Raw genomic sequence first — 27,886 nt, forward strand, 5'->3', positions numbered from 1 at the left:
ACTAGAAACAGTTTTTTCCAGTAAACAACACAATCTTGGGGTTCACAGTGTCTACAACACAGAAGCCTTCCTAGTGTTTTTCTTAAACCATTGCCTAGCTTCTGTTGACAAGCAAGAGCCTTTGGGTATGCTCTAGTCCTGTCCTATTCTGTTCTTTGCTCATATGGTGTGGTGTGCAGACCTGAGTCTAATGGCAGTCCTTCTCTTTTTCACTGACACTCTCTTCTGTTGTGTCTCAGATGTTTTTTCCTCTTTCTCCTCATCTTCCTCCTTCTCTTCTTTCTTTCTTCTTCTCCAACTCCTCCTTCTTCTCCTTCTTGTCATTCTCCTTCTTCTTCTCTTTCTCCTTCTTTTTCTTTTTTTCTTCCTCAGTTTTCTAAGAAAGGGTTTCTCTGTATAGCCTTGGCTGTCCTGGACTCACTCTGTAGACCAGATTTGTTCATTCTCTAAATAAAGTAGGGAAGCTCCATCATTTCCACTAGGAACTTTCTGTTCCCCTCCCTCCCCATCCCTGGCCTTACTCATTTTTGTTACCATTTTATCTTTTAAGGTGTGTCTCTGAACTGGACTGTGAACTTCCTAGGAAGGCCTCTTGCTGTTTTAAGAAGGCAGTCAAATCCAGGGCCTTGTGGGCATTCCAAGCACACACTTAACTACTGAACTCTATCACTAGACTTTTGCTTTTAAGACAGTTTCCCTGTGTAAATGTTCAGCATAAAACTAAAGATTGAACATAAACCACTGTCTCAGTTAACATGTTTTGTTTGTTTGTTTGTTTTTTTAGCTGATATGTTGGCTAGTCCTACCTGTGAAAGTGATACCATGATGAAAGTGATACCATGATACCCCAAGGAAAATTTATTGTTCATAAAGATTCTCTCACTGCTTCGCCCAAGTGTTCTGAATTTGAACTCATAGGCTCATGTAAGCCCTGACTCTTGTGTAGCTGAAAGTAGAGACATGTATTACCATATCTGGCCTAAGGAAAAAAGAAACTTTATATTTATTTAGTTATTTATTGTGTTTTTTCAAGACAGGATTTCCCTATATAACCTGGATATCCTGGAACTTGCTCTGTCGACAAGACTGGTCTTGAACTCTCAGAGACCTTCCTGCTTCTGCCACCTGAGTGTTGGGATTAAAGATGTGTGTCACCACTGCCTGGTTAGAAAAAAAAAAAAAACTTTAAATATAACATTTATTACTAAGAGGGCTTTATTAATATGAAAGAATAAGCAGAAGAGTTAGAACTTATGTGGATACAAATTTCACAGCACAGTAATAGAAACAGAAATTACAAAATCCTGAATCAGAATAAGACACCAGGATAATTGGAGTTCAGTACTTAAAAAACAGTTCTACCAGGATTATTCAACCGATGTTGAGGCATAGTTTTTTTTTTTTTAATTCATTTACTTATTTTTGTTTGTGTGTATACATCTTCCTGTGTGTGGCAGCCAGAGTCCAAAGCTGTGTCTCTTCTTCAATCACTTTTCACCTTACTTTTTCTGAAATAGGATCTTCCACCGAACCAGGATCTAGCCTGGCTAGTCTGCAAGCTCCAAGGATGCTCCTGTCTCTGCTTCCCCAGTGTTGAGATTATGGTATCCACATCTGCCCTTGCCTTCTTTTACAGGGGTACTAGGGGATTGAACTCAAATCCTCATTCTTGTGCAGCAAGTACTTTACTGACTAAGCCGGTTCTCTAACTTGAAAAGCTTTGTGAAAATAGCATTTGAAGATGATACAAAAAAATGCTATATGGGCAGTTGGTAGAACCCTCATTTGAGGAGCCGACAGCTCAACCCTGAGACTAGAGGAAAAATAATTTGTGGTCTCAGCAAAGCTGATTCTTCTTCACTAAAGTGTTTCTCTTGGACTGGGAAGATTGCTCAGCAGGTGCTTGTCACCAAGCCTGATGATCTGAGTTTGATCCCTGGGACCCTATGGTGGAAAGGAAAGAACAAACTGTTGTAAACTATCTTGTTACCTTCATCTATGCATGCACATGCACAGGCATGAACATACTACACACATGCACACCACACACCAAGAAAATTTTAAAAATAAGTATAATTCTTTATTAAGCATAAAGCAGCTTGGTTGTTTCCTGATTAATTTGTGTGTTTAATAAAGACCAATGCTTACTATATATCAAGAAATATTCTGTGGAGTTTACTAATAATGATGTCAAGTTCTGATAATAACCCTGTGATGGAAATACTACCCTTACTTCCACTGTCCATCTGACTAAAGCATGGCGTGGATGTCCCCTTTGGTAAGCAGCTGGTGGCTGCAGAATTGAGGGTCTTCCTTATTGTGCTAGTCTGTCAGGTTTCCAGCATCTAGGATATTACAGCTGTTTGCTTTGCTGTCTTTAGTGTGGTTGCCTGCAACTAGAATAGGAAGTACCATATATTTCCATTTGAATTTATAAACTAAACAACTTCAAAATACTAGATGTTTGCTTAAATAAATCATGACAGGAAGCCATGCAAATTATCTGGTAGACATATGTCCCATAGGCTGATACGTACATAAGAGGTAAAGTGTGAGATGGCAGGATTATTGGGGATGACTTTGCAGTTAATGAAATCTGAGAATTAATAGAATGTGTAGTGGCAAATAAAGCAGTGTGTAACAGTTAACAAACATGATAATGTATCTGGCTTATTGCCTGAAGACTTGGATTTAGGGTGTTGGAATATGAGTACATACACAGATAATGTATGCCTGGATCTGGGGCTGGAAGCCTGCCTCCTGTCCCTGAGTTTACCTTTGGCTGGTGTGTAGCAAATAGAGGTTATCTTCCCCAGTGTGGCTACCTACCACCACTGCAGAGAGAAGGAAATTGCTCCATGCGTGACTCTTGTTACAGTTCGTTTTCTAAGAAAAGAAGGACCACTTTAACTGGTCCTGGGGGATTGGAGACATGTTCCCTGGCCCAAGGGACAGTCTCTGTTTTGAAAATAAGAGCCAGTGGAATTTATTGTAGAGTTCTGTTTTATTGCCACCTTTTCCTTCAAGTCTGTACTAAAACCACATTATTTCAGTGAGGACTGCCCTGACGTGTTTATAATCTACCTAGATTATAATCTACCTAGACCCATCAACCTCCCTTTCCCATCCTCTTTTGTCTACTTTTCTGAAACTTTTCTTTTACCCACTGTTTTTTTTACCGCTTTCTGATCTGCTACAGTTTCTTGTCAAGTAATGTAAGCCTGAGAGTGGTACTTACTAGATGCTCAGTACTTCTCTATTTAAGAAATGTATCTGTGTTTGTATACCATTAGCTATTACTTTATACCCTGAAAGCTGTGTGTTGGGCAGGATTGAGTGTATTCAAGGTTTGCTTTCTTGAGCAGTTTCTACTTTCATTTGGAAAGTTGTGGTGACATTGAACTTCAAAATATTGTAGATACTGAACAGGATTGTTAACTTCTGGAACTCTGCCTGTCTTTGATGTGTAATACACAGAGCAAGGTCACAGTCTTTGATAACTCTGAAAGGGAACTTTGCTCTCAATTTAAGACAGCCATATAATTTGAATTACAGTCTTGGTTGTAACTCATTTGCTATGTAGGTGAGTTTTAAGTGAAGCCATGTAAAAGACTAAAGAACACACATCAGAATTCTTTGTGTGAAGATGTCCAGTTGCTTTTTTTTTTTTGTTGTTTGTTTGTTTGTTTTTGTTGCTCAAAAGGTATGGTTAAAAGAAACAGAAAGTTTAAGGAGCCATCATCACCAAGCTTTCCCTAGGAGTGGGGGAGCCCCTTATATAAACTACTATTCTTTGACTAAGAGCCTTTGTTAAAAAGTAAATGTTTTGAATTAGAAGATTATTGTATATTTCCATTCAGTTACAAGTCTGGCCTCAAGCTATGAACTGAAAGGTCCTTTAAATTGCATCACAGACTGTTCTGTGTGGAAGGGGGAGACAGGGGGAGACAGGAGTCACTTTTCTGCATTCGATTTGGATCCTGATCTGTTTTCTTCAGTTTTTCACATGTATCTCTTTCCTCTTGGATTGTATTTTTGTAACAGCGCCTTGATTTCCCTCTGGTTACATTCAGCTAAAGAGTCATCCAAATAATGTTTATTTAAAACTACTACCCGGTAAAGCTGGGGTGGAATTGTTAGAACCGGGCTGTTAGGTAATTACTGCATTTAAAAGAGATTAAAGTGATTTCAGTAATGTATCTAATTTCTCCTTTGGAGTGAGGAAGTTAAAGGATTTTGTTTGTTTTTTAAGAGTTGTGTCAGCTAGATGCAAATGAGATCACACTTCCCAAGACCTGGTGCAGATTGCACAGTAACTAGCAAAGGGTGAGAAGACAGGGTACCTTTATTTGCATAAAAATGCTACTAAGTCATCTCTCAAAGCTCCCTGGTGATTCTGTTCTAAAGCTGTGCTACTTATGAAAGTTCCCTTGGTCTAGCAGGCAGAGCCGGGGGTGTGGCTGGGAAACAAAGGTTGCTTCATTTCCCTTGTATCAGGTCACATCCCTTACACCCAGAGTGAGACTACACTCAGACGTACTGGCTCCTGTTTTTTTGTTTTGTTTTAAAAAAGGATCTGGATGTACATAGTGACCTTGTGAAAACGGGGGACATATTTGTTTCTTTATGACGTGACTTCCAGAATGTAAAATCTGCCGTCAGTTTGTGGACTCCAGACAGGAGGAAATGGAATGAATGGGCACTGAGGCAGAGAGCCTGATGTGGTGCTCATGCAAATGAGGACCGTGATTGGTTTTCCCTTTCTGCCTGTTGTCACTGGCTGCTCCCAGCCTTTCAGGTTAGGTTTCAGTGGGAGTTTTTCTGGTTCAAGGACTGCTAATGGTTTGTAACCACCTGACTATAAACTTGACCTCAGAGGTTCAGCAGCGTAGGCAGACAGATGTCGAAGGACTGCAACCTGAGGAAGAAAGTTGGAATCTGGAGCAGTAGAGCACAGCTTGCCACCGACCTGCTGGACTCAGCTTTAAAGTGACTTCCAATTCTGAACCTATGTAGGTGCCGCAGAAAGGAAATGGTGGTCTTCATTAGTGCAAAGATTAAATCTCTCTTTAAACTTATTAAGAAGAAAAGTAAGTAGTTTTTTGGAGTGTGTGTGTGCTTCTCTCTCTGTGTGTGTGTGTGTGTTCATGCTGAAATCACAGTGAAGGAACATAATAGGTTTGAATTAATCTCCACTGTATACGAGGTCATTGAAATGCTTTCAATAGTATTATGTGCCCTTAGTCTGTCTTATTTATTTATGTTTGGGGTTTTTAAGTGGCTTCACTTCTTTTATACTTCTCAAAAGAAGTCCTTTAAGAAAGGGGAATGTCTCTGTGTTGATTCTTTGTGGTGATATACAGTGTGTGGCTTCTGAGCATCCAGCTGGATGAGTGTCTGGGGTAAGAGCCAATGTGTAATAAGTCACACAGTCCTGAAGGGATGATCCCGTAAAGCCCCCTGGTGCTCTGTGTTACAGATTTCAGAGCTTGAGGACAAACTGTCTAGACAGATCAGTGACTGTCGTAAAGCAGTGAGCTTTTGTGTTGCGGCTTCATTGTGTACTTCCTGTCAGTTTAAATTTCATTAAGCTAGGTGCTTCTTCATTCCCGTGAAAATTTGATTTTACAGTGACATGGATTTTTTTTTCCTATTAGCTTATTTCTGTGTGGCTTTGTGTTGCCTTTTGTTCAGTGACACAACCGAGATAAACGTGCAGGGAGGGCCTCTACTAACAGGGACCTAAGAGCACAACAAAGAACAGCACTGCAGGCTCATTTTCTGCATCTCTCTAGCCTGAAGCCTGCCTGTGGACAGACTGATACAAATCTGCCTTGGCAGGAGGCAGGTACGGTAGGAAAAAGACAAATAACTGCTCTTTCAGAGGAGCCCGTTCATGTCTGTGCCCTGGGGCCAATGCTACAATCTCAGGGGCACAGATGCCATCACTTGGATTTGATTTGTAATGAGCAAACAGGAAAAATTTCCATTTTCCATCTAAGGCAATTAAAATTTTAAAATAGGCATTAGCAAAAAACATTCTAATAAATTTTATTTATACTTTCAGGGACCTCTGGCTGCGTGGAGCTGTATTATTCTCTGAACCATACAGCAGACTGAAGGCCATGCTTTAGGAGTTTATATATTAAGGCTGATGGTGTTATGAACCATGCAGAGCATTTTTTCAGTGTGTAAAATAGTAGGGGCCTAGTTTATATACCATCCCTGTCAAATATTTTAAAGAGAAACAACATTTTTTTTAAACTTTATATCTGGTACCCAATGTTTATTACCACTTAGCAATTTATGGAGAAGGTAGCTGTTGTAGTCTTCAGATCCAAAGGCTTTAAAAATGGTGGTGGCTATAGGAAAAATTGATAATAGGTGAGCCAGGCTAAGGAAGGCACAGTTCTTCCATGGGAATAGTTCTGGGGCTCCTTTATGGGCTCTACTAATTATTGCATTATGGGGTCTGTTTAGTTCATTTTAAATATGTTCAAAGAGAGTCATCAGGTTTTTTTGTTTGTTTGTTTTTGTTTTATTTATTTACTTTCTTGTTCCTTTAAGATTGTGCTCTATCTAGTTCCCAGGTGTACACTCTTGTTCTGGACAGCTGTCTGTTCTAGGGCACAGTCAGGGTAGACTCACCTCTGACTCACAGTTCTAACATCTCCTGGCTCTACACGACTTAGATTTACCACTCTGGGTAAATGCCCAGTTTGGAAGCTAACTTTTACATATGTTTAGTCTCTCCTATGTGTAAGTATGTGGCAGATATATGGAAAGTATTAAAGCATTGCTGATGAATGTGTTTGGGTGCTACTACCTTCACTTTAGGCTCCACTCATACTCTAGCATAGGGTGTGATGTTGGGAATTTCAGAACAAAGAGATCCCAAGAAAATATCTCAGAAATTCATCCTAGGTTCAGTATCCCTCCCGTTCCCCTCCCAGCAAGATTTTGGAATGTTTTGTTTTGGCAAAGTTCAGTAGAATTGGTTTGTGTTATATAAAATCAATTGCATTAGACATTTAAAAAATATTTAATAAAAGTATCCCACGAAAGCGTAAGTGAGAAAATTTTATATTTCAGATGGTGCTGCACAAACTGAATCTACTAAGTTTTAAAGTTTTTACTTATGCTTGTAACAATGGTGTGTTTTTTTGTTTTGTTTTTTAGTTATTCAATAGAAGAGACATACTTGGTTCCAACCTCACAGTGGTTGATTTGTTTCTGGTTTGTTTAAAGAAGCAGTGGCATCGTACAGCTGGAAAATTTGAGTTTGTTGTATGTTGGTAGGGAGGAATGGGAAGTGTCTGTCAAGCTTATCCATTATTCTTCTAACACAGGAGCAGGAGGAGGAGCTATGATTCTGGGAAGCAGGGAGCTGAGCAAATATCTATGAATGTACTGTGTGGTAGATGGACAGTTTGAGCTTTTTCTGTACAGATGGAGCTCATTGGACAAAACTCCAAGAGCCTGAGACAGAATCTCACTAGAGTTTGCTTCATTGTTTCTGGCTGATTCTCTTGTTTTTAAAGCAGGGTCTCACTCAGTGTGTTTGAGGCTGGCCTAGAATCTAGTATGTATCTCCGGCTGTTGTCAAACTTTTAGCCGTCCTCCTGCCTCAGCCTCCTAATGGTTGGGATTAAAGACATGGTGGCTGAGACCTTATCTTAATGTAACAAATTCAGAGTCAGGACTGACATGAATCTGTTCTTTTTCTCTGCAGCGGTTTCCAACTTAGACGAGGAAAGTCGATGGACAGTCCACTACACGGCCCCCTGGCATCAGCAGGAGAATGTGTTCCTTCCCGCGACGAGACCCCCCTGTGTTGAGGACCTGCACCGGCAAGCCAAGCTCAACCTCAAATCGGTGCTGAGGGGTAAGACTGCCTTCTCCCGGGGCTTGCTGGTTGTTGAGAACTGTCAGTCTGTAAAAGAAGAGGTGTGGACGTCGAACGCCACCATAAATACAGCCACACGTATACCTAAAAATCTCCTGGTCCTTGGAAGACCCTGTCTTTTTACTGACTTGCACATCTGCTTTCAAAGAACCCAGTGGTGCTTAGAATCCCTTCCGAATGTTCAAACCACCAGTATTAATCTAATCCAAATAAACTTGTGCCACACAGGGGTTTTACCACTGCCTTTTAAAGCTGTTTTAGGTAAAAGCAAATTTGATAAAGCTGGTGCTTTTGAGTGGTTTGTTCCATTTGGTTAAAGATAGAAGCCAAGGGGGTTGCTTATATGTAGCCTTTGTTTGTGATGCTAAATAATTAAGGTTTCAGAATTAGGGAATGCCCAGCAGGGCTCTTCTGGCCATGGACTCACTGGCCAGTGGCTACTGGGAAGTCCAAGGGTTTAAGTTCCTACGGGCAGTGCGTGACTCTTACTCTAACAGCAGTTGATGGTGAAAACAGCAAGTGCGAGGTGAAAGTCTTTGTAAAAGGGATAAAGTGGGAGGCCAGGGGACTCCTCCAAGGCAAAGGGATTGATCCACTTGGAAAATAGAGAGACTTTGTAATAACACATCAAAGTTCTCACCCTACAACATACTGTTCCTATCAGATATCTCGTATCATGTGACATTTGGGACATAAATAAACCAAAGAAGTATTTGTAGTTTACTTAAAATGTAATGAAGCTGAGCATTGTTTCTGTTAGCCAGTTGTGGAAAGCTTGAATCTTGAACAGTTCTGTCATTGACTCAAGGAGAAACCAGTGTGAGGAACCTGGCTTCATGAGACTTCTTACTTATGTATCGATCATTTACTAAGTGATTTAGGCTTTAATGTGTTGGCACAGTGATGCTAATACTTGCCTGTTTAACAGTTTATTACAGTGGCTCTCAACGTGTGGGTCGCGGCCATCAGAAAACACATTTTCAGTCTTCTTAGGAACATCCAACCATAAATTTATTTTGTTGCTACTTCATAACTGTAATTTTGCTATTGAGGGGTGTCTCAGTTCCAGTGATCAGAGATAGTGTTTATTGGTGGTCACGATGCACAGATTGAGAAACGCTGGTTTATTACTATCCCAGGAGCTAATCTAAGCCCATTGAATGTGTCATCTTGTTTAATCTTTGTAACTATTCTAGTATTTACTCTCACCACGTCTGGATGAAGGAACAATTCACAGATATAAACTTGTCTGTCACCTCAAAGTTAGTTGTAACAACCAGGACTTAAACTTGGACTCTCTGAGGCTGTGGAATTCATTGTTCTACTAAACTGACTTTAATAGATGTTTATTGGGAATCTATTGTTCTGAAGCAAGTGTAGAAGATAAAGGCAGAACCCTGAACTATCCTGAAATTTATGCTTTGCAGTACAAATCACACCATAAAAAATATTCTCAATCAATCATCTATCTTTATATCTACCTACCTACATACCTATGTACATATGTGTGTCATGGCAAATAAGTGTAGGTCAGAGGGCAGCCTGCTAACTTACAGAAGTCAGTTCTTGCTTTTCACCATATAGGTCCTAGGAAATCAAACTCAGGTCCTTGGGTTTAGTGGCAAGCACCTTTCCCTGCAGAACCGTCTTGTCACCCCCTTCTCCCTTTAATAATGCATAGCTTATCTGTGTGTCTTAGAGTATCTTATTTTAGATTTAGGGCATTATCAGGTTCTCTTTTTCATTAAGGCAGAGTAAGTTATATGTTTTAATGACTACAGCTTAAATGAGAAGAACAGCATTAGTTTTGCCCATTTGCATGGCCTTGGAGTTATACTTTAAGCTTCATCACCTTCATGATACTGATTCGCACGTAGTGTACTTAAATCCAACCATAGTCAAGAACCGTTCAGTCGCCAGTGGTTCACCTTTAGTCAGTTTTTGCAGGCAACATCTCTGCCTATACAGCTCATCTTCCTCTAGCAGATAATTAATGAGAAGGTGGCATGGTTCCCAGGACAAATTCTTGATGCAGTGCTTTCCTCTGCCCAGCTCTGGAGCAGCCGAGAACTGCATGGGCTGGCTTGGAGAAGATTTTCTGTGATGATATACTTGAGTTGAAACATTTAGGCCTATCCGTTCTTTGATTACTCGCCAGGAAACTGTGCCTCACTCTTAAGTTCATGTATGTTCAAGTCCCACACCACAACTTTCCTTCCGTTAGAAGACTGAGTATCTGTCTGTGGATTTTTCAGTACCACATGGGAGCTATCATCACTACTTTTTTTTTTTTTTTTTTGCCAAAACTTGAATTTTTATTTTGAAAAGATAATTTCAAGGTAGTTATTTTTGTAATTGCTTTAATGCCTGCAATAGTTTTGTCAAAGAGATATTTTATTCATAAAATTAATAACTTTGGAAAATTCTTGGACTATCCCTTTTAAAACCTAGATTTTAAAACTCCTTTTTGCCATCTTAAATATGACTTTGTGAACCATGGCTGGATAGGGTAAAATGAGAAAGAGTTTCTCAGTTTTTTTTCCTGTTCAGTATTTACTTCTGATCACTTGATCTACGCAGAACTTTGTGCCCCCCCACATTATCTTAGCAAACTGAGAGAAACAAAAGGAGAGTATCTGTTGCCTCCATACAGTGAAGATTCAGAGTAGGGAAACACCAGAGATGCCCTGAGTATGTCCACATATGTATACTATTAAAACTTGACATTGAGTTACCAGTTTAAGTTAATTCTCCCTGAATGTTTTTTTTTTCTCAAAAAGATAGAAAAGTATAATTATCAGCAGTGTATAATCTATTTTGTTCTCCCTCTAATCTCACTGTGACGTTGTCTTTAATTTTAAAGAAATTCTAACTTTTTTTTTCTAAATAGGTAAGTACTGCCTCATTGTTACTCAGTATGCTTATGAATTGTTACTTTTTATAGGAGAGAAATCTAGGCTTGCCTAGTTTTAAGGACAACAAAGTACAAATGGAAATAGTACAGCGAATATTAGTAAGCTGACAAAGAAACACTAAGCTTATACTTCTTAAAGGAACATGGAAGTGCTTAGTGGTCAGTTCAGTGACTGAGGAGGCACAAGTTTATCAGAGACTGTGCTATGCAAGAGTTAGGTTTAAGTTAATGCTCAAAGGCAGGTAATAGACACAATTGATATTTTGGTATCAGTTTTGTACTGACATTTGCTTGTTGTCTGTTCATGTATTTGTTTAGACAAATACATGCTCTGCTGCCTAGGCTCTCCTGGATTCTTCCTGCCATCGCCTCCTTAGTGCTGGGGTCGCTAGCCGGTGCCTCCATGCCATCTTTATGACAAGAGTTTTAGAGTAAACTGATGAAAGTTCACCGATCTCTAGCTTTAGGGGCTCAGTTTGCTTCCTAACTACCCAGGCAGCTGTGTAGGTGAGGTATGGCAGGTGCATAGGGACACCTGGAAAAGAAAAGTACCAGGGGACCCTGTTCCTCAGTTCGCCATCACTCTCCCAGTTAGTCTCTCACTTGCACACTGCAGGAGAGATTGACCTTTCCAAATGTCCAACATGGCACGCAGCACACCTGGAAGCAGGTAATCCCCTGTGCACTTACACTGCACTTGAAATGTAACAGAGATCATTTGTATTTGTTGTCAGTCTATAAATAACTTGATAAAACATAGTGGCCACATTTTTAGATCAAATGCTGGTTTTGTTGACTTGTTACTAGTGATTTAGGTCATGATACTACCCTAGATTTGAAAGTAGTGTTTTGGTGTTTGGTTGGTTTAATCTCTTGGATTTTTTTTTTTTTTTTTTTAAGATTTACCTATTTTTATGTGTATGGATGTTGTTTTGCCCATATGTATGTATGTGTATCATGTGCAAGCTTGGTGCTTATGGAGGCCAAGAGAGGGTGTTAAATTCCCTGGAGCTAGACTTATGGACTATTATGTCATTATGTGGGTGCAGGGAACAGAACCACGAAGCCATCTTTCTAGCTCCTTATTGTTTGATTTAACAAGACTTATGACGTAAAGAGAATGGAGAGGTTTGAAGATATATCCCTTTATCCAGGAAGAACTTTCTTAGCACCATACTGAATTTGCAGAAGGTTTTACCCTTTTGTATCTCTGTAACTCCATGACCTTGTTGGAGATGGCTTTGATGAAAGACATCCTCTTTATAACCACATTTCATGTCCATAGCTGTTAGCTTTCTAGAAAGAATCCCAGTTGAGTGGGGGTGGGCGTTAAAAGCTAGTGATCAGTGCTAAGGGAGGGTCCTTGTTTGTTTCTGTATAGTTTGCAGACTTTACTTGACAATAATGAGCATATTAAATACTGAAATAAAGGCATCATGTTTAAGTCTCCAAAAAGCTCAAGTTGGGAGATATAAATACAGTTTCGCACAGCATGTTTAACAGACAATTTAGTCACTGTATCTGTGTACACTGCTGCCTGAATTAGTTCACAGAGCATCTGCTGTTGGTATCAAGAATGTTCTGTAGTCAAAGTTCTTTGCTAAGAAATGCATTTTAGCAGGTCAGCTTTGCTCCCTGGCTCTAGACACAGAAGTGCAGGCACAGAGAGGAGTGTTAAATTTGGTCTATGTTCCTTTAAAGTCAGAGTTATGCTTATTACATTTCAAAGGACAAAGCTGTGGGTTTATGATGCAATAAAGAGACTACTTTTCGCAGATGATTAGAGAGAAGTGTGTGTATTCGCATGTCAACCTGTTTAATGTTCTGCAAAGGATAGCTTTCTTCAAATTATAGAACAAGTTTTTTAGTAGATCCAGCCAAGTTTCCAATTCCTGTCTTTTCTCTGGATCTGATGCAACCAATCAACTGTTGCATCCATCTTCTCTGGGCACTTGGGTATCTTAGACCTCATAGTTTTACTTGTGTCTTGGGCAGTAGATTTTTGTTCTGAAGATCCTGGGACAGGAATCTCAAAATACTTTCCCCTCATTGTGGAAGAAGTGTTGTGAAAAGAGGGATGCATTTTAATTTAGTATGGTGGCACACAGATATAACTCAGTAGAAGACAGGGCTCTTTCTGAAATGGTTGTCATGTTTTAGCTGGTAGTACCCCTGAATGCTCTACTCCCATCATGCACTGTGGGAGGAGGAAGAGAGAGGAATAACAAGGAGCAATGCAAGTCGACATTGAAGACTATAGTCATGATGCTGTGGTTCGCGTTATCTATGACACACTGGTCCCATTTTCTAGCAGCCTCCGAATGACATTAACTGTAGAAATCTGGGAGGTACCTGTCAATGCTCTGGTCAGCCCTCTCTCACATTCTGTAGACAGATAAACCAAAGTCCTGAGAAGCTGAGTGATGGCCATTCTGCAAGCTTACTGTGATCTTGGGTCCCCTGGACATCCTGAGGAGATTTGTCCTTTTGGTGCCTTATAGCTGCTGTCAACTTTCTGAGAGTTCACAGGGACAGGGCTCATCCTGGGAGTTTATGGTCCAAGGTAGATTTGCTTTCTTTTTTTTTAAATTAATTAATTTTTTAATTACAATTTATTCATTTTGTATCCCAGCTGTAGCCCCCTTCCTTGTCCCCTCCCATTCCCAGCCTTCCTTCCTCTTCTCCTCCTATGCCCCTCACCCAGTCCACTGATGGGGAGGTCCTCCTCCCCTTCCATCTGACCCTAGCCTATCAGGTCTCATCAGGACTAGCTGCATTGTCTTCCTCTGTGGCCTGGCAAGGCTGCTCTCACTCAGGGGGAGGTGATCAAAGAGCCAGCCACTGAGTTCATGTCAGAGGCAGCCCCTGTTCCCATGACTAGGGAACCCACTTGGACACTGAAGAGCCATGGGCTACATCTGAGCAGGGGTTCTAGGTTATATCCATGAATAGTCCTTGGTTAGAGTATCAGTCTCAGAACAGACCCCTGGCCCAGATTTTTTTGGTTCTGTTGCCCTCCTTGTGGAGCTCTTGTCCCCTCCAAGACTTTCATCTCCCCCTGCTTTCTTAAGATTTTAGACAGTTCATTTAGAAGATTTGGATGAGCTCATTGCCCAAGGTAGCTTCACAGTTGTTCCTGGAACAACTCTTCACTCACCCAGATTTCATTAGCATTCAAATTAGTGCAAGAGAAATAAAGAAGCACTGTGTGATGTAAGGTGTGACTAGCACATCTTAATGCCATTTGGTGCTTGTTTTTTAAGATTATATTAGGTTTTAGCACCTCAAAAGACTTAAAAAAATAAAGTATAGATTACAAGGAAAATTATGAAGGCTTGAAAATAATAGGTAAATGACTTACCACTTGCAGCTGGTACTCTGCCTAGCTTGTGACTTCCAGAAAAATATTGATGTATCAAAGAAAGAAGAGTATTGATAGCCAAAGAAAAAGTCAAATGTTAAATTCTTAGGATCAAGTAATGTTAAATCACATTTATTTACATAGAGCTCAAATCATTTTCTAGTTTTTGGGTTTTGGTTTTGGTGGGTTTTTGTTGTTGTTGTTATTGTTTTGTTTTGTTCTTTGAGACAGGGTCTTTACAGCCTAGCCTGGCCCTGAACTTACTCTCAAAATCATAGTAAACTTTCTTTCTCAGCCTCCTAGATGTTGGGATTTCATGCACACAACACCAGGCCTGGCTCCCATTTTTCTAGTTTAAGCAAAAGTCAGCATAAAATTGGGACAGAGGAGGCCACAGAAAAAGTCAGAACAAAGGCACAGAACAGAGGTATGAGATACAGCTGTCTTATTTTCCTCAATCACAGCAGCATTGGATTGGAATTTTGCTCTGTGTTCATTAAGTACTCCAGAAACTGAGATGGGAGACTAGAATTTTGATCTTAGAGTTGTTACTACACAGTGGGGCCATCTAGGGAATCTTATCTCATTTTGTTCTTTGCTTCTAGAATACAGCTTATGGTTTATCTCTCAGTTTCTTCCTAAGCTCCATAATTCTGATTAGCCCCAACTCTGTAAGGGTAATAGATGTGCAGATTACTGGCGCAGAGACATACTAGTTGCTGAGCCTAAATCCTGACAAATCAGTTTGTCTAAAATTTTTGTCTAAAAAGTTTCTGTTGCCATAAATTTTTTTCTAGGCAAGTATTGCAAGTGAGTCACTGGGCTGGCTACTGTAATGGTGCCAAAGATGAGTAACTGTTGTTTTCTTCCAGCAGCTTAAAGTCAGGCAGAGAGATAAGACTGTAGGAATAACTGGTACGAGCTTGATGGAGGTGGTTTTATTGAGCCTCACCCCACCCTTGGGTGTGGGATTTCAAACATAATCATTCTTCTTAGTTTGAACTTCTTCACAACTTGTATGAAGTGACCCATGTGGTCTGTGTCCCTATACCAAATCCCTGGTTGTCTTTTATGCACCTCTGACCCTTCCTGTACATCTTATACCTTTTAATTTTACAGGGAAGTTTGATGTAATTCTTTAACCAGAACGTTACTTCACTCTTCCTGTTCCCACTGTGTGTTCAGATCCATCCTTTGTCTTTCTGAACTATGACCTCTCACACCCAGCCACTTCCTACTATGTCTCTTTGATAACCCCATGGGTGTCTGAATCTCCACAGAGCTCTTCTGGACTTCATAGCAGCCCTTCTCTACTTTTCCACATGTTCCCACAGAACCTTATAGCTCCCTATGCAAGCAGCATTAAAACAATGGAATAATTGTATTTCTACATTTTTCATTCCCTTTAGCAAGACCTTTGGTAGCAGGGCTTTGTCCTGTGTATTCCTAACCCACAGTTCAGTGCATGGGACTAGAAATATTATTCCATTTGTGGAAGCCCCAGCCACATCCAACCTCATGAAGCTGAGTCAAAGCCAATGAACAACTATGAGACTGTGGTAGTGACAAGAGTGGGATTGGCAGTGGGTGGATTTAACCCTGCAGGCCTAATTGTTTAATATTTTTAGAGGGCTGCTGCAGCAAAAGGTGCAAGAGAACAACTAGGGAAGGAGAAAGTCACCAGAACAGGGTGGTGGCGATCCTGGTGCTTATTGACAGGAAGAGTTGGAGGCTGTTGAATAAGTCACTAGGAAGCCATTGGTGACCTTCGAACTACCAATTAAGTCAGTGAATTTGGGAGCAAAGTATAGCACCAGAGGTGTGACCTGTGACTTCTTACGGAATTGGAGAACTGTGGCTTGAGTTGGAGCCAGAAATCACGTGGTTCCTTTAACAGAGGTGCTGGAGGCTTGGTAGAAATGTGACTTCTCTGTATTGTTAGCCCTTTGGTGAGAAAGATGACTTCAGTTGATAATCTTGTGGCCCAGTGCTTGTAAATTTAGTTAGGCTGACTTTTCAAAGGACATGATGATATAATTGAAGCTACTCCTCCTTTTTAATGTGTTTGGCATTCAATAGGCTTGTAATTTCCATATTAAGAGAGGAACAAAGATAGAAATATGGGGTTAACAGAATGGAAATTATAGACAGAGTGGGCAGCTTAATGTCTATTGTTAGACTTGATGTCTTCCAGTTAACTACTTGATGCACTGTGACTCTGATGAGTGCTTTCCTTGGTATAACTTGTGAGAAGGAAGTCAAGTGCTGGAAAAGCCATTGCTTTTCATTGCTCTTTCAGTTAGGTAAAGAGGATCCCTTCCCCCATTTTTAATGGTTACCAACATACAAAAGATAGACCAGTAAGTGCAGACCTTCAGATGGCCCGGTCTTAACAAAGCACTATGGATTGTTTAAACAAAGGCTTTTTGTTTTGTTTTTGTGTCCACAGCCAGTCTGCAGTCTCAGCAATTCTATTTCACTCCTGATAAAGTAACTTGAGTGGCTTCTGTGCTTCAGTCAGTGTAGCAGAAGAATGCTACACTGAAGGTCCCTAGATAAGGGCTGCCCTGGCTCCTGTATAGCCCGGTTCTCTAGTGTTGGTGGAGAATCTCTGCAGGTTACTTGATATTCAGTGACCTCACTGATGGTCTTCAGCTGCTGTGTAGCTGTCCCAATTCTAATGTGAAATGAGATCGCCCTCGCTGTGGCTGCTCTGGCTATGATTGGCTAAGGGTCCTGATGTCCACACACTCACATTTGTCATGGGTGCCAGCCAGGTTTTCACTCTCATTTCAATCAGATTCCATTCTGGAAGCCTTCTTAAATTAATTTGGAGATGTGAAGAGAAGAGGTTGTAAAAATTGGCTTTCTGTGATAGCCAGTGACATTTTAATAGTACTGCCAAGGACTAATCCCATGTCTTAGGTATTGGTATTTGTTTACTAAGGTTCTTTGCCTGCCTCATTAGCTATGCAGAGAGATATTAATCAAAACGGCTTTAAAAGGCTCCATTACTGCCACGTATTTTCTCATACATGGAATCTGAACTTAAAGTTACATATGGATATATGTATATACATAAATACTTAGGTATATATGTATGAAATTATTTGTATGCCTGAAGCTGCCTGTGGCGGTACTATCACTGGTGAGGTTGGTCCCAGCACACAGGATAAACAGTGTACATTAACACATTAGTCAGCACATTTTCTTGTGTTTGACTATTGAGCTGATGACCAGTAAGCAGTGTCTTCTCTCTCTCTGCGACCTCCACCTTCCCTATCTTAGTCTGTACTTTGCTGAGTACGGTGTATAAATTGAAATGAGAAGTCACTTTGAATTGGGTAGAAATAAATGTTTTTGCCTGTCTCCCTTTGCAGAAAAAGCCTTCTATTTGATTTGTGGCATTCTGTCATCATCTCCTCTCCTACCTTATTCTTCCCCAAAATATGACATTTTTCTGAAATTGTGGTTTTCCTTGGATATCATTCTTGCTGGCCAGAAAGCTTCTGGGAATTATCCATGATGCTGTTAGCTTTTTTTTTTTTTTTTTTTTTTTTAAGATTTATTTATTTACTATATTTACAGTGTTCTGCCTGCATGTACACCTGCACACCAGAAGAGGGCGGCAGATCTCATTAGGTGGTTGTGAGCCACCATGTGGGTGCTGGGAATTGAACTCAGGGATTCTGGAAGAGCAACCAGTGTTCTTAACCTATGAGCCATCTCTCCAGGCCCCTGCAGTTAGCTTTTTAATTTTAGCTTTTGGGTGGTGTGTGTGTGTATGGGTGCGTGCGCACGTGCACGTGTGTGTGTGTGTGTGTGTGTGTGTGTGTGTGTGTGTGTCTGTCTGTCTGTGTCTTTGTCTGTGTTTGTTTGTTGTTATTTATCACTGTGACAAAATTCATGAAGTAAAGGACCTGGGAGGGGGGGGAGATTTGTTTTAGCCCAGCATTTTAGAGGGTTAGCAGAATTTGTCTTCACCCTGTCTTTGCTTGCTGAGAGACTTAAGGAATGAACTAAGCTCACCCTCTCTCCTTTTGGAACCTTAAGAAATGGTGTGCGTTCATGCATGGGGTGTGTATGTATGTGTGTGTGTGTGCGTGCATGTCTGTGTGTGTGCCTTTTGGGCATGGGTAATCTTTCCACTCTCTCCCCCTCTAAAATAATTTCTTATATTGAAATATGTGGGATGTCACCAACTATAAAAATTCCGTTGTCCTCTTTTGGGTCCCTGCTTGATACCCCTCCAAGTAGAGAAGACCTCTTTTACTCTTGTCTTCACCAGCCACCTACCTGCCTCTTAACCGTGTTCTCCTAACCTGGGGGCTTGTTAGAAATGAAAGTTCTTGGGCTCTGACCTAGACTAAGCATTGGGATCAGATCTAACAGTGCCTTAATGGTCCTTCCTGGGGACTCTGGGGCTCCTTACTCTGGAGAACTGCTGCTTAATTAAACAGCTGAGTTGTAAATACCTTGAAGATTAGAATAAAACTTACCACCCTGCAGAGGGGACTTGAGAAACTGGGGTGCTTTTCTTTGTTTGTTTTGTTTTGTTTTAGTCTCTGTGACTTGTATCTCTGTATACTTACTCTGTTTTCCCTTCAGTTAACATGGCCTCAGATATAGAAGAACATTCAGAAGTCTACTAAGAAATAGGTTAAGAAGTGATGGAGATGGCCTGTCATACAAAAATGATGACCTGACTTCCGATCCCCAGTGCATAGGTAAAAAGTCAGGCTTGGGCTGGGCACCATGGTACATACGTGTAATCCCAGCTCTCGGGGAGGCAGAGTCAGATGAATCTGTCTGAATTTGAGGCCAGCCTGGTCTACAAAGTAAGTCCTGGACAGCTAAGGCTACACCTCTGTACAACCCTGTCCTGAAAAACCAAACCAAAAAACAAACAAGCAAACAAAAAAAAAGGTCAAACTTACATGCATGCCTATAATCACAGTTTTGGGAAGGCAGAGATAGAAGGACCCTGGGCCTTGCTGTTAGCCAGTCTCGTCAAATTGATTTAGTGGGAGTCTTTATACCTCAAAATTATAAAGTAGGGAAGTGATTGAGGAGGACACTTACCAACTTTCAGTCTTCATGTACACATGTGTCTGTAAATGTGTATACACAGAGAGAGAGAGAGAGAGAGAGAGAGAGAGAGAGCTCGAGCGAGAACCTGGCAGTAGAATCACAGACCCCATGGTGTGACTGGCCTTCTTCCGCATTTCTTCTGAAGCTAAAGCTCTGGCTAACTTTCCTCTCCCCTGTTTAGACAATGTAAGATTTATTCCTGTCAGGTGTCTCCTGCTCCCTTGACACTTGAGCCATTGTAGCCTTCTCTCAGATTGGCCCAGTTTTAAGCAGATCTTACTCTGTCAGCTGGGACACTGTCTTTATATGCACCAGGATTAGAACTTCTGGAATGGCTTAGGCAGGAAGTTTTCCCCAAAAGCCATGTATTTTCTATTTTGTCCTTTTGTGTTTTATGTTACTTTGGATACTGAGTATCATTGAAATGATGGTTGGTGAGGAACTGGTCTTTGCATTGAATAGACATGTATTGCAAGATAGTTCTGATTTGAGTACTTGGAATACAATAATGTGCTTTGATGCCACTGCTGGTATCCTTGTATAATTGCATAACAACTCTTAATTGAAAGTGAGGGAAAAAATGATCACTAGTCCAAGAGTAAACCAAAGGGGTATGTTTATCTGAATTCTTAGCATTTAAAACTTCTGTCATATTATTGAGAAAAATACCCTTGGACAGCATTTATATTAAATTCATTAAATGAGTGAGTCACTTGAAAAAATGCTGGCACATCTGTGGGCTCTTAATTATCTTCAAGTTTGTTGATGCTTGAAGACAATTTAAATAAATTGACATTAACTGCTTTAAAGAATTTTTAAAAAAATCCGAATGTGTTTTTGGCAAATTCATCATCAGTAAGTGGCATATGGAATCAGTTAGATTACTTCTTTCTTTTCCAAGCCCAATAAATTAATGAAGTGAGAGATCAATTTAAAATTTGTATTTTGGGCTGATTTTCATTAAGGAAACATTTTGAATACTTAAAAAGCATAATGTTTAAGTGCAGTCACTTTTTCCTATGTGCTTCCTTACAAGTACAAAACTAAATTCTATTAACTACATCATACCTCGCACAGTGTTGGGCTGGAATTGTTTATATGGACCTGAGTGACTATAGCCTGTATATTCTCCGTTCCCATGGAGGACATAAAGATGTGCTAGCACTGGCTCTAGACCCTGCCATTCTAGTCTTTTTATTGTTTGTTTGTTTGATTTTTCAGAGCTCAGGGACGAACACAGGGCCTTGCGTTTCCTAAGGCAAGCGTTTACTGCTGAGCTAAACCCCAACCCCGACCCTGTCATTCTTTTTTTTTTAATATTAATTACAGTTTATTCACTTTGTAGTCCCCAACTTTAGTCCCCTCCCTCCTCCCATCCCAATCCTACCTTCCCTCCCTCATCTCCTCTTATGCCCCTCTCCAAGTCCACAGATAGGGGAGGTCCTCCTCCCCTTCCATCTGACCCTAGCTTATCAGGTCTCATCAGGAGTGGCTGCATTTTCCTCCTCTGTAGCCTGGCAAGGCTGCTCCCACATCTGGGGAAGGTGGTCAAAGAGCCCACCACTGAGTTCATGTCAGAGACAGTCCCTGTTTCCCTTACTAGGGAACCCACTTGGATACTGAGCTGCCATGGGCTGCATCAGAGCAGGGGTTCTAGGTTGTCTCCATGAATGGTCCTTGGTTGGAGTATCAGTTTCAGAAAAGATTCCTGTGCCCAGATATTTTGGTTCGTTGCTCTGCTTGTGGAGCTCCTGTCCTCTCCTTGTCTTACTATCTCCCCTTCTTTGCTAAGATCCCCTGAACTCGGCCCAAAGTTTGTTTATGAGTCTCAGTATCTGTGCATCTGCTTTGATACAGTGCTGGTAGAGTCCTTCAGAGGCCCTTCGTGGTAGACTCCTGTCCTGTTTCCTGTCCTGTTTCCTGTTTTCTCCTTCTTCCAATGTCCATTCTGTTTGCCTTTCTGAGAGAGGATTGATCATCCTGCCCAGGGTCCTCCTTCTAGCTCATCTTCTTTAGGTGTACTGATTTTTGTGTATTTATTCTATATTATATGTCTGGTATCCACTTAGAAGTGAATATATACCGTGTGTGTTTTAATCTAATGAAAACTGACTGTGGTAGAACTATACAAACCTGGAACATTAGCGATGTCTCACCTGGGTTTCCTAATATAGGAGACAGATCAAATACACATTGTCCTTTAATTCATACACAATTATTTTAAACACAAATCAAATAATGACAGTAAAGGGCTTTCTGTTTTTTACAAAAATGTCAGGAGTATTGGCTTTAAAAATCAGCCAGCTGAAAACAATGACTGCTTTAGCTGCTGGCCCCTGGTAGGGCACCTCCATCGGAGCAGCACGTTGTAGCCATCATTCTTACAATTAACGCTGTAACTGGAGTCCTCCCGAAGTTTTAGGACCTTGAATTCTAGTGAGAGGATTATGAGCGATTTAATGCTGTTGAAGGTAAACTGTGTTCAGACGTTACTATGTGGCCTGTCCAGAACCCTCCAGGATTGGGCTCTGAGCCAGCGTCTCCCAGCCTCCCAGGGAAAGTGGCTTGGAAAATGAAAAGATAGAAAACTTACTGTATCCTCTTGGCTTTTTGATTGCAAATTCTTCTTTCATTATCCAAGTGTCTTTCTCACAGAGTTTAGCAAGCCAGTAAAGTGTTTTGTTTTTTAATTTGCTGTTCTTTTAGCACTCACCCACTTGTTTTACTATATTATCTTCTGAGAGAATAGAAAAGCAGTCCTGTTTTATTACCACTAGGAATTCAATTTCTGTTTCCTCTTCTTCCCTAGGACACCCAGCATCTTGTTTGAGGGAGGTTATAGTGTTTTATTTCAGGCTTAAGATTGAACCTATGCCCTGTGAATGCATGGCAAGTGTTCTACTACTGAGCTGCTCCTTCAGTCTGGAGTCTTCGACATTAACTATCTGTTGAAGTTAAAAACTTAGACCATTTCCAAATCAATTGTAAAAACTTCAAGAAACATTTAATTTTTTTTCTAACAAAATTATTTTATTGCTTGTGTGTGGACGTTTTGCTGCATGTATGTCTGTGCACCATGTGTATGCCTGGTGCCCAAGGAGGTATGAAGAGGGCATCAGTTTCCTCAGAACTGGAGTTACAGATGGTTGTGAGCTGCCATATGGGTTCTGGGAATCAAATTTGGGTTTCTGGGAGAGTAGCCACTACTGTTAGCTGTGAAGCCATCTCTCCTGACCCTAAGAAACATTTTAATACAGAGCAAACCTTTCATGGAATTTGTCAACACAGACAGCACAGCTCTCACCTTAAAGGAGTAAGAGAGTTTATTCTGTAGCCAATATAAGTGGCCATGGCCTGCAGCACAATTATCACGAACGCCATGTTTCAGTGTGACAACAGTTTCATGAAGGTTTTTAAGTTAAATTAATTGTGATTACTGAGGTGGGGGCAAGTGTACAGTGTGCATATAGAGGGCAGAGGACAATTTTGTGGAACTGGTTCTCTCTTGCCACCTTTAAACGTGTTCTGAGGATTTGTACCGTTGGGAGGTGAGCACCTTTACCCGCTAAGCCACCTGGTCAGCCCTTCATGAATTTTTTATAGTAACAGAACAAAGGAAGTTATAAACCGAGGGATTCCCCTCCCCCCAGATACAGCTATAGGTGAGTGATGCAAATTAGGGAAATCTCTAATAGCCTCAGATGCTATCTGATAGCATTTTTAGCCTGTGGGTTGGTAGAGGATAGGAGACTTTTTGAACATTCTGAACCGACTTACTGAATTGTGACACTAGTCTGTTAGGTTCCATGTAGAGGTGTGTGATATGGCTAATTAGAGCATCAGAGCTAGCCCAAGGTATAGCCTATCTCTCCATAGTCAGCTTTATAGACGGCTTGACACTAGTATGGCTATCTCCCCCCGCCCCTGGGAATCTTAGTTCACAGATTGAAATCTATGAGAACAAAATTACTTATGAGTTGTAGACATCAGTGGTAAATACCAGATGTTGTTCCTGGTCACACTGTGACTTCTTTTCACTCCAGCTCTATGCATGGCTTATTTGGACTTTATTTGTCTGCATAGCCTAAACCAAATCCCAGTGTCTTAAGGCTGGAGTTGGTGGGGATAAGGTGGCGATGCAAGCGCAGTCATGCCACCTTCTGTTCTGAGCTACCAAGGGCCACCGCTGTGCTTTGTGTTCAAAGGTGGAGTTCTCATGGTGATTCTTGTGCTGGCTCTCCCCTTCTTCCTGCCAAAGCTGATCTTCCTCCCACCTTCTGTTCTGAGCTACCAAGGGCCACCGCTGTGCTTTGTGTTCAAAGGTGGAGTTCTCATGGTGATTCTTGTGCTGGCTATCCCCTTCTTCCTGCCAAAGCTGACCTTCCTCCTTTCGCCCTTTTTCTCATAGTCTTACCCACTTTCACCTCTAGTTCTTTCTCATGGAAGTAGAAGCCAACTCCCTTTCTCAGATGTCACATTTCCCTCAAGCCTGTTCCACATGTGTGTCATCAACCCCATCAACTACTCTTGCCTTCGCAATTTACAGTGTCTGTGCACGTGTAAGAACATAGGCTCTGTGAATCTTCTCTGTTCATTGTGGAAATCTCTGGGTGTAACAGTGCTTGGCAGGTGGCAGATGCTTAAGAACTGTTTACCGAGTTAACAGATACTTGGAGTAGGGATGCTGTGCCCTGAAGTCATTACATCCAAGGGGACAGAAAACTCTTGGAGGCTGGTGACTTCTACAGCTATGATTTTGCCTCTTTGGCAATAGTTGCTCTTGTGTGTCCATAAACTTCTGTTTATTCTTCTTTCAAAGAGGCATAAATTGAAACTTTGTCCCATGTAAGGCACAGTAGGACCCAGAAATGCATGAGAAATGAGATTCCCTTAAAGGCTTTAAAGCATAGAAGGGAAGGGAATGTGCATATTCACAAAGATATAGGTGACTACAGTGGCTTGGGAGTAGAAGGCAACTGTCATGAGAAATAAGCCATGAAAGTACAGAAGTCACCACCTGTGTTCATTAGGGAAGGCTTTGTGCAACTGAGGATTTGAGGTCAACCTTAAAGGGGCAGGTAACATTTTGCTCTTGCTTCTAAAGGCTGAGAAATCCAAGACCTGATAAGGGTTTTTTTGCTATAGTAAGTGATCCAAAGGCAGAGAGAGGGTAGATAAAATACCTGTTCTTGCTACTATAATCCCTTTCCAGGGTAATGTAACTAGTCTGTGAAAGTGAAGTCCTCATGACCAGAGTGTTCCTGCATCTCTTAAAATTCCCAGTTCTGTAGAGGAATTTTAATTCAGAACATCAGCTGTTCTGGCAGAAGATCACATCCAAAGGCCTGCTAGGCCTATGTGATCTGGCTGGCAAGAGATCACATCCAAAGATTTTCTAGGTTTGTATGATCTGACTGGAATACAAACACACCTTTAATCTAGAAGACAGAGACAAGCACATCTAAGTTCAAGGCCAGCCTGCTATAGAGCAAGTTTCAGGTAAAGAAAAGTTTAGGTCCAGGCATGGTGGTACACACCTTTAATTCCAAATAATGAAAGTAAAGTTAGTTTGTGTAAGGAAGCACCCATGTTTGAAAGTGATGTCTAATTGAGTGAGTGGCAGGAACAGTGATGAATCAGAGAAAGACTTGGCAGAATAGGATATGCCCAACTCTCATGAGAACAGAGAGGAAAGGGAAGATGTTTAAGAGGCAAAATCAGAGAGGAGGCAGTTTTATAGTAATGGAGAGACAGGTTGCAGAAAAGGAACACAGGTGAAGATCGACTGAACCAGAGAATGAGAGGGAGCCAAAAGATTGGAAAAGATTCTTGGAGTTAGTTTGAGCGACAAGCAGAGTAGTTGAGAAGCTAAGAGAAGACAGATTGAATCAGTCAGCTTGGAGAGGAGTTTGAGCCAGAACAGCTGAGTTGAACAAGGCAGCCCAGAGCTCAGTAAGAACAAGAAAGGGTGAACTTGTTAAGCAGTAAGTCTTAGAGGCTGAAAACGTTCTAGGCCTAGGTTAGATTGTACAGAGGCTAGAAACTTCTGGGACTAGGCCTAGGTTAGCGGACGTAGGCAATAAGCCTCCAAGACAACAACTGAACCAGGAGAATAAAAGTTCCTTTTACAGGAACCATCACAGTGGCAGTTAAGTCATAGCATGAATTTGGTGGGAGCATTTAAACCATAGCAGAGGTCCAGAGAGAAAAGAAGACGATGTCCTTTCCCATCCTAAGCAATGCAGTTATGAATGGTATTACTCCCAGGAGACAAAATGAAGCCTGAGGCCAGAACACCTGGGTTTTAATGGCAGTCCTACCACATGCAGCACAGAAAGCTACATTTCTATCTCTTTAAGTTTTCGTGTATAAAATGTGAGTATTCTAGTCCTCGTAAGGTCATGAAGAGTAATTGACTTTGCATGTAATGATCTTAGAGTAGTGACACAGGAAGCCCTCAAAGTACTTATAACTAACACATGGTAGTTACTGCTATGACTTCTGTGAGTTGTCGCATCTATCCTTTTCTATCGGAAGGATCGCTTTCCTTGGGACCTGCAGATGAATTCCTTAGATAAGCAGATATGACTTTCCCAGGGCTACATAGCTATCGAGTAGGCAAGTGGGTTATGTAGGCACTTATGTAGGTTAGTAGGCAAGCCTGTTATGCCTAGTTTTTGTTAGTGTCTTTCCATTTGATGCACTGAACCTACCTCTGTCTCTACACAGACTTCTGGGAAAGATCTTTGTTAATTTCATCCGTGTCATAGTATTCTATGGCTTATCCTACTTTAATACTTCAGAGCTGTCATGACTATGTATTATAAAACTGGCTGGTTTAAAACAATTTAAATGTTTTATCTCATAGATCTAAGGACAAAAAGTTCAAAACTAAATCGGTGGCAAAGGCATGCTTCCTCCATCCTCTCTGAGAAAACTTCTTCTGCTTCTAGTGAAGAAAGTGCTAGCTCCAAACTCTGCCTCCAGCCTCTCCCTTGTGACTCTTCCCACTTGTGTCTTCAGAGGACACTCCTGTCTCTGATATTTCTTCCTATAAGGACACCAGTCATGTTTCACTAGACCCCACTCTTAACATCCTTATTTCAGCCTGGTTCTATCTGGAAGGCTTTCATTTCCAAGGACGGATATGGGCACCAGGGCTGAGGACATTGCTATAGTTTTTGAGAGGATACAGTTCAATGTATAAATCATACTTTTATACCAGAGACCCTGTTTGCTTTGATAAGTTACAATATATTTACTGACTATCTGGCTGATACTCTTCTGGCGTAAAACCACTCTTAATCATGAAGCTTTCTATCATGTAAAGTTAGTTAGATGTGTAATCATTTTATAAATCTGGGAGTTAAGTTTGAGTGATTTAGCCCTATTTTGTACTGAGACTCCAACCATTGACAATGAGAGGACCCCACTAGGAGTGTCTTGCATTCTTAGGGAAACAATTGTTCACAGCTTTGTGGTATTTTGATGAAAATGTACCTAAATCTGATGATAGATAGATAGATAGATAGATAGATAGATAGATAGATAGATAGACAGATAGGTAGATAGATAGATAGCAGAATCTTAATGATTTTACAGCCAAGCAAACCCAGCTATGCAGTCTTCGATCTATAGTAGAAAATCAGAGCAGTTATAATTTGTGTGTAAATTCTAACAGCAATGGATATTTGAGGAGGTTATCGTTTTGCACACCCTCCTTTTGGAGGGCTCTGTGAAAGTTCTACATTCCAGGGTCTAGCACCAAGTGTAAGCAGAGGATTGGAAAGTATTTGTTAAATTAATGTCACTGCAGCTTCTCAGAAAGAATAACGTTGCAGTTTGACAGATTGGAATCTGAGGTCCTAAGAGATCTGTGTGCTGCCACCTAGATTTCACATAAAGTTAGCTCTGTGTTAAGTCTATCTGGATTCCAAAAGGCTGCTTGACTGTTCTAATGCATGCTCTTAATAACAATCCCTCTTACAGAAACAAAAGGTTTGATTTTCATTGAGGTTGCCAAGTTGCTTGTCAAAAGGCTCTCTGCCTCATTTTAGAAGGATTAGAAATAACAATATGCTGAGAGAAGAGGAAACAAAATCTGGAAGCTAAAGTCAATGCCATTCTTCCATTTGGTAGGATTTTCTGAGTTGTTCTGAGATACTATCATTTTCTTCCCTCTGTCAGAGGTAGGACTACATTTCTGTTTTCCTTGAAGTTAGATCTAACCCTTCTGCTTATTTCAACACCACTGGAGTGGATGGAGCTCATGTAACTTCCTGGCAGAAGAGTCAGGTGTGTGTGCATGCAGGTGTGTGAGAAACACCAGATTTTCACTTCAAGTACCAGGTGAGGTGGACCTCTGTGTGCTGTGTCTTTAGGTAGGAATGGGGGCCAGACCCACTTCCAGCTCTGGCTGTATGAGAGGAGTATGATAACTACTTCTGCCACTGAGATTCTGAAATTGTTGTGTTAAGACACTAAGAATCTGGGACTATTTGTAGCCACTGTATATTCTAGTTCATTGTGACTGCTCAAGTAAATGTAGAAGCATTAACATCAGAAAGCGGAAATTCAATAAGAGTTCCCAAAGATAGATCAACTTTGAAAATAG

The 27,886-nt window shown here is 40.9% G+C and overlaps 1 protein-coding gene across 5 annotated transcripts in view; it reads left to right on the forward strand.

The window, feature by feature from the left end:
* Positions 1 to 27,886, forward strand: part of Nhsl1 (NHS like 1) — a 216,178-nt gene that overhangs the window by 143,269 nt on the left and 45,023 nt on the right. For 4 of the 5 annotated variants that reach the window (XM_055601998.1, XM_055602000.1, XM_055601999.1 and 1 more), the window contains exon 2: positions 7,733 to 7,885. In XM_055601998.1, the coding sequence (XP_055457973.1) occupies positions 7,733 to 7,885 (153 nt within the window). Of the gene's footprint in view, positions 1 to 4,843; positions 5,091 to 7,732; positions 7,886 to 27,886 lie in introns of those variants that run through there. The other variant, XM_055602002.1, reaches the window with a different exon arrangement.

The sequence above is a fragment of the Psammomys obesus genome, unplaced genomic scaffold (genome assembly GCF_907164565.1).
Source record: "Psammomys obesus unplaced genomic scaffold, mPsaObe1.curated_primary_1811, whole genome shotgun sequence".
NCBI lineage: Eukaryota > Metazoa > Chordata > Mammalia > Rodentia > Muridae > Psammomys > Psammomys obesus.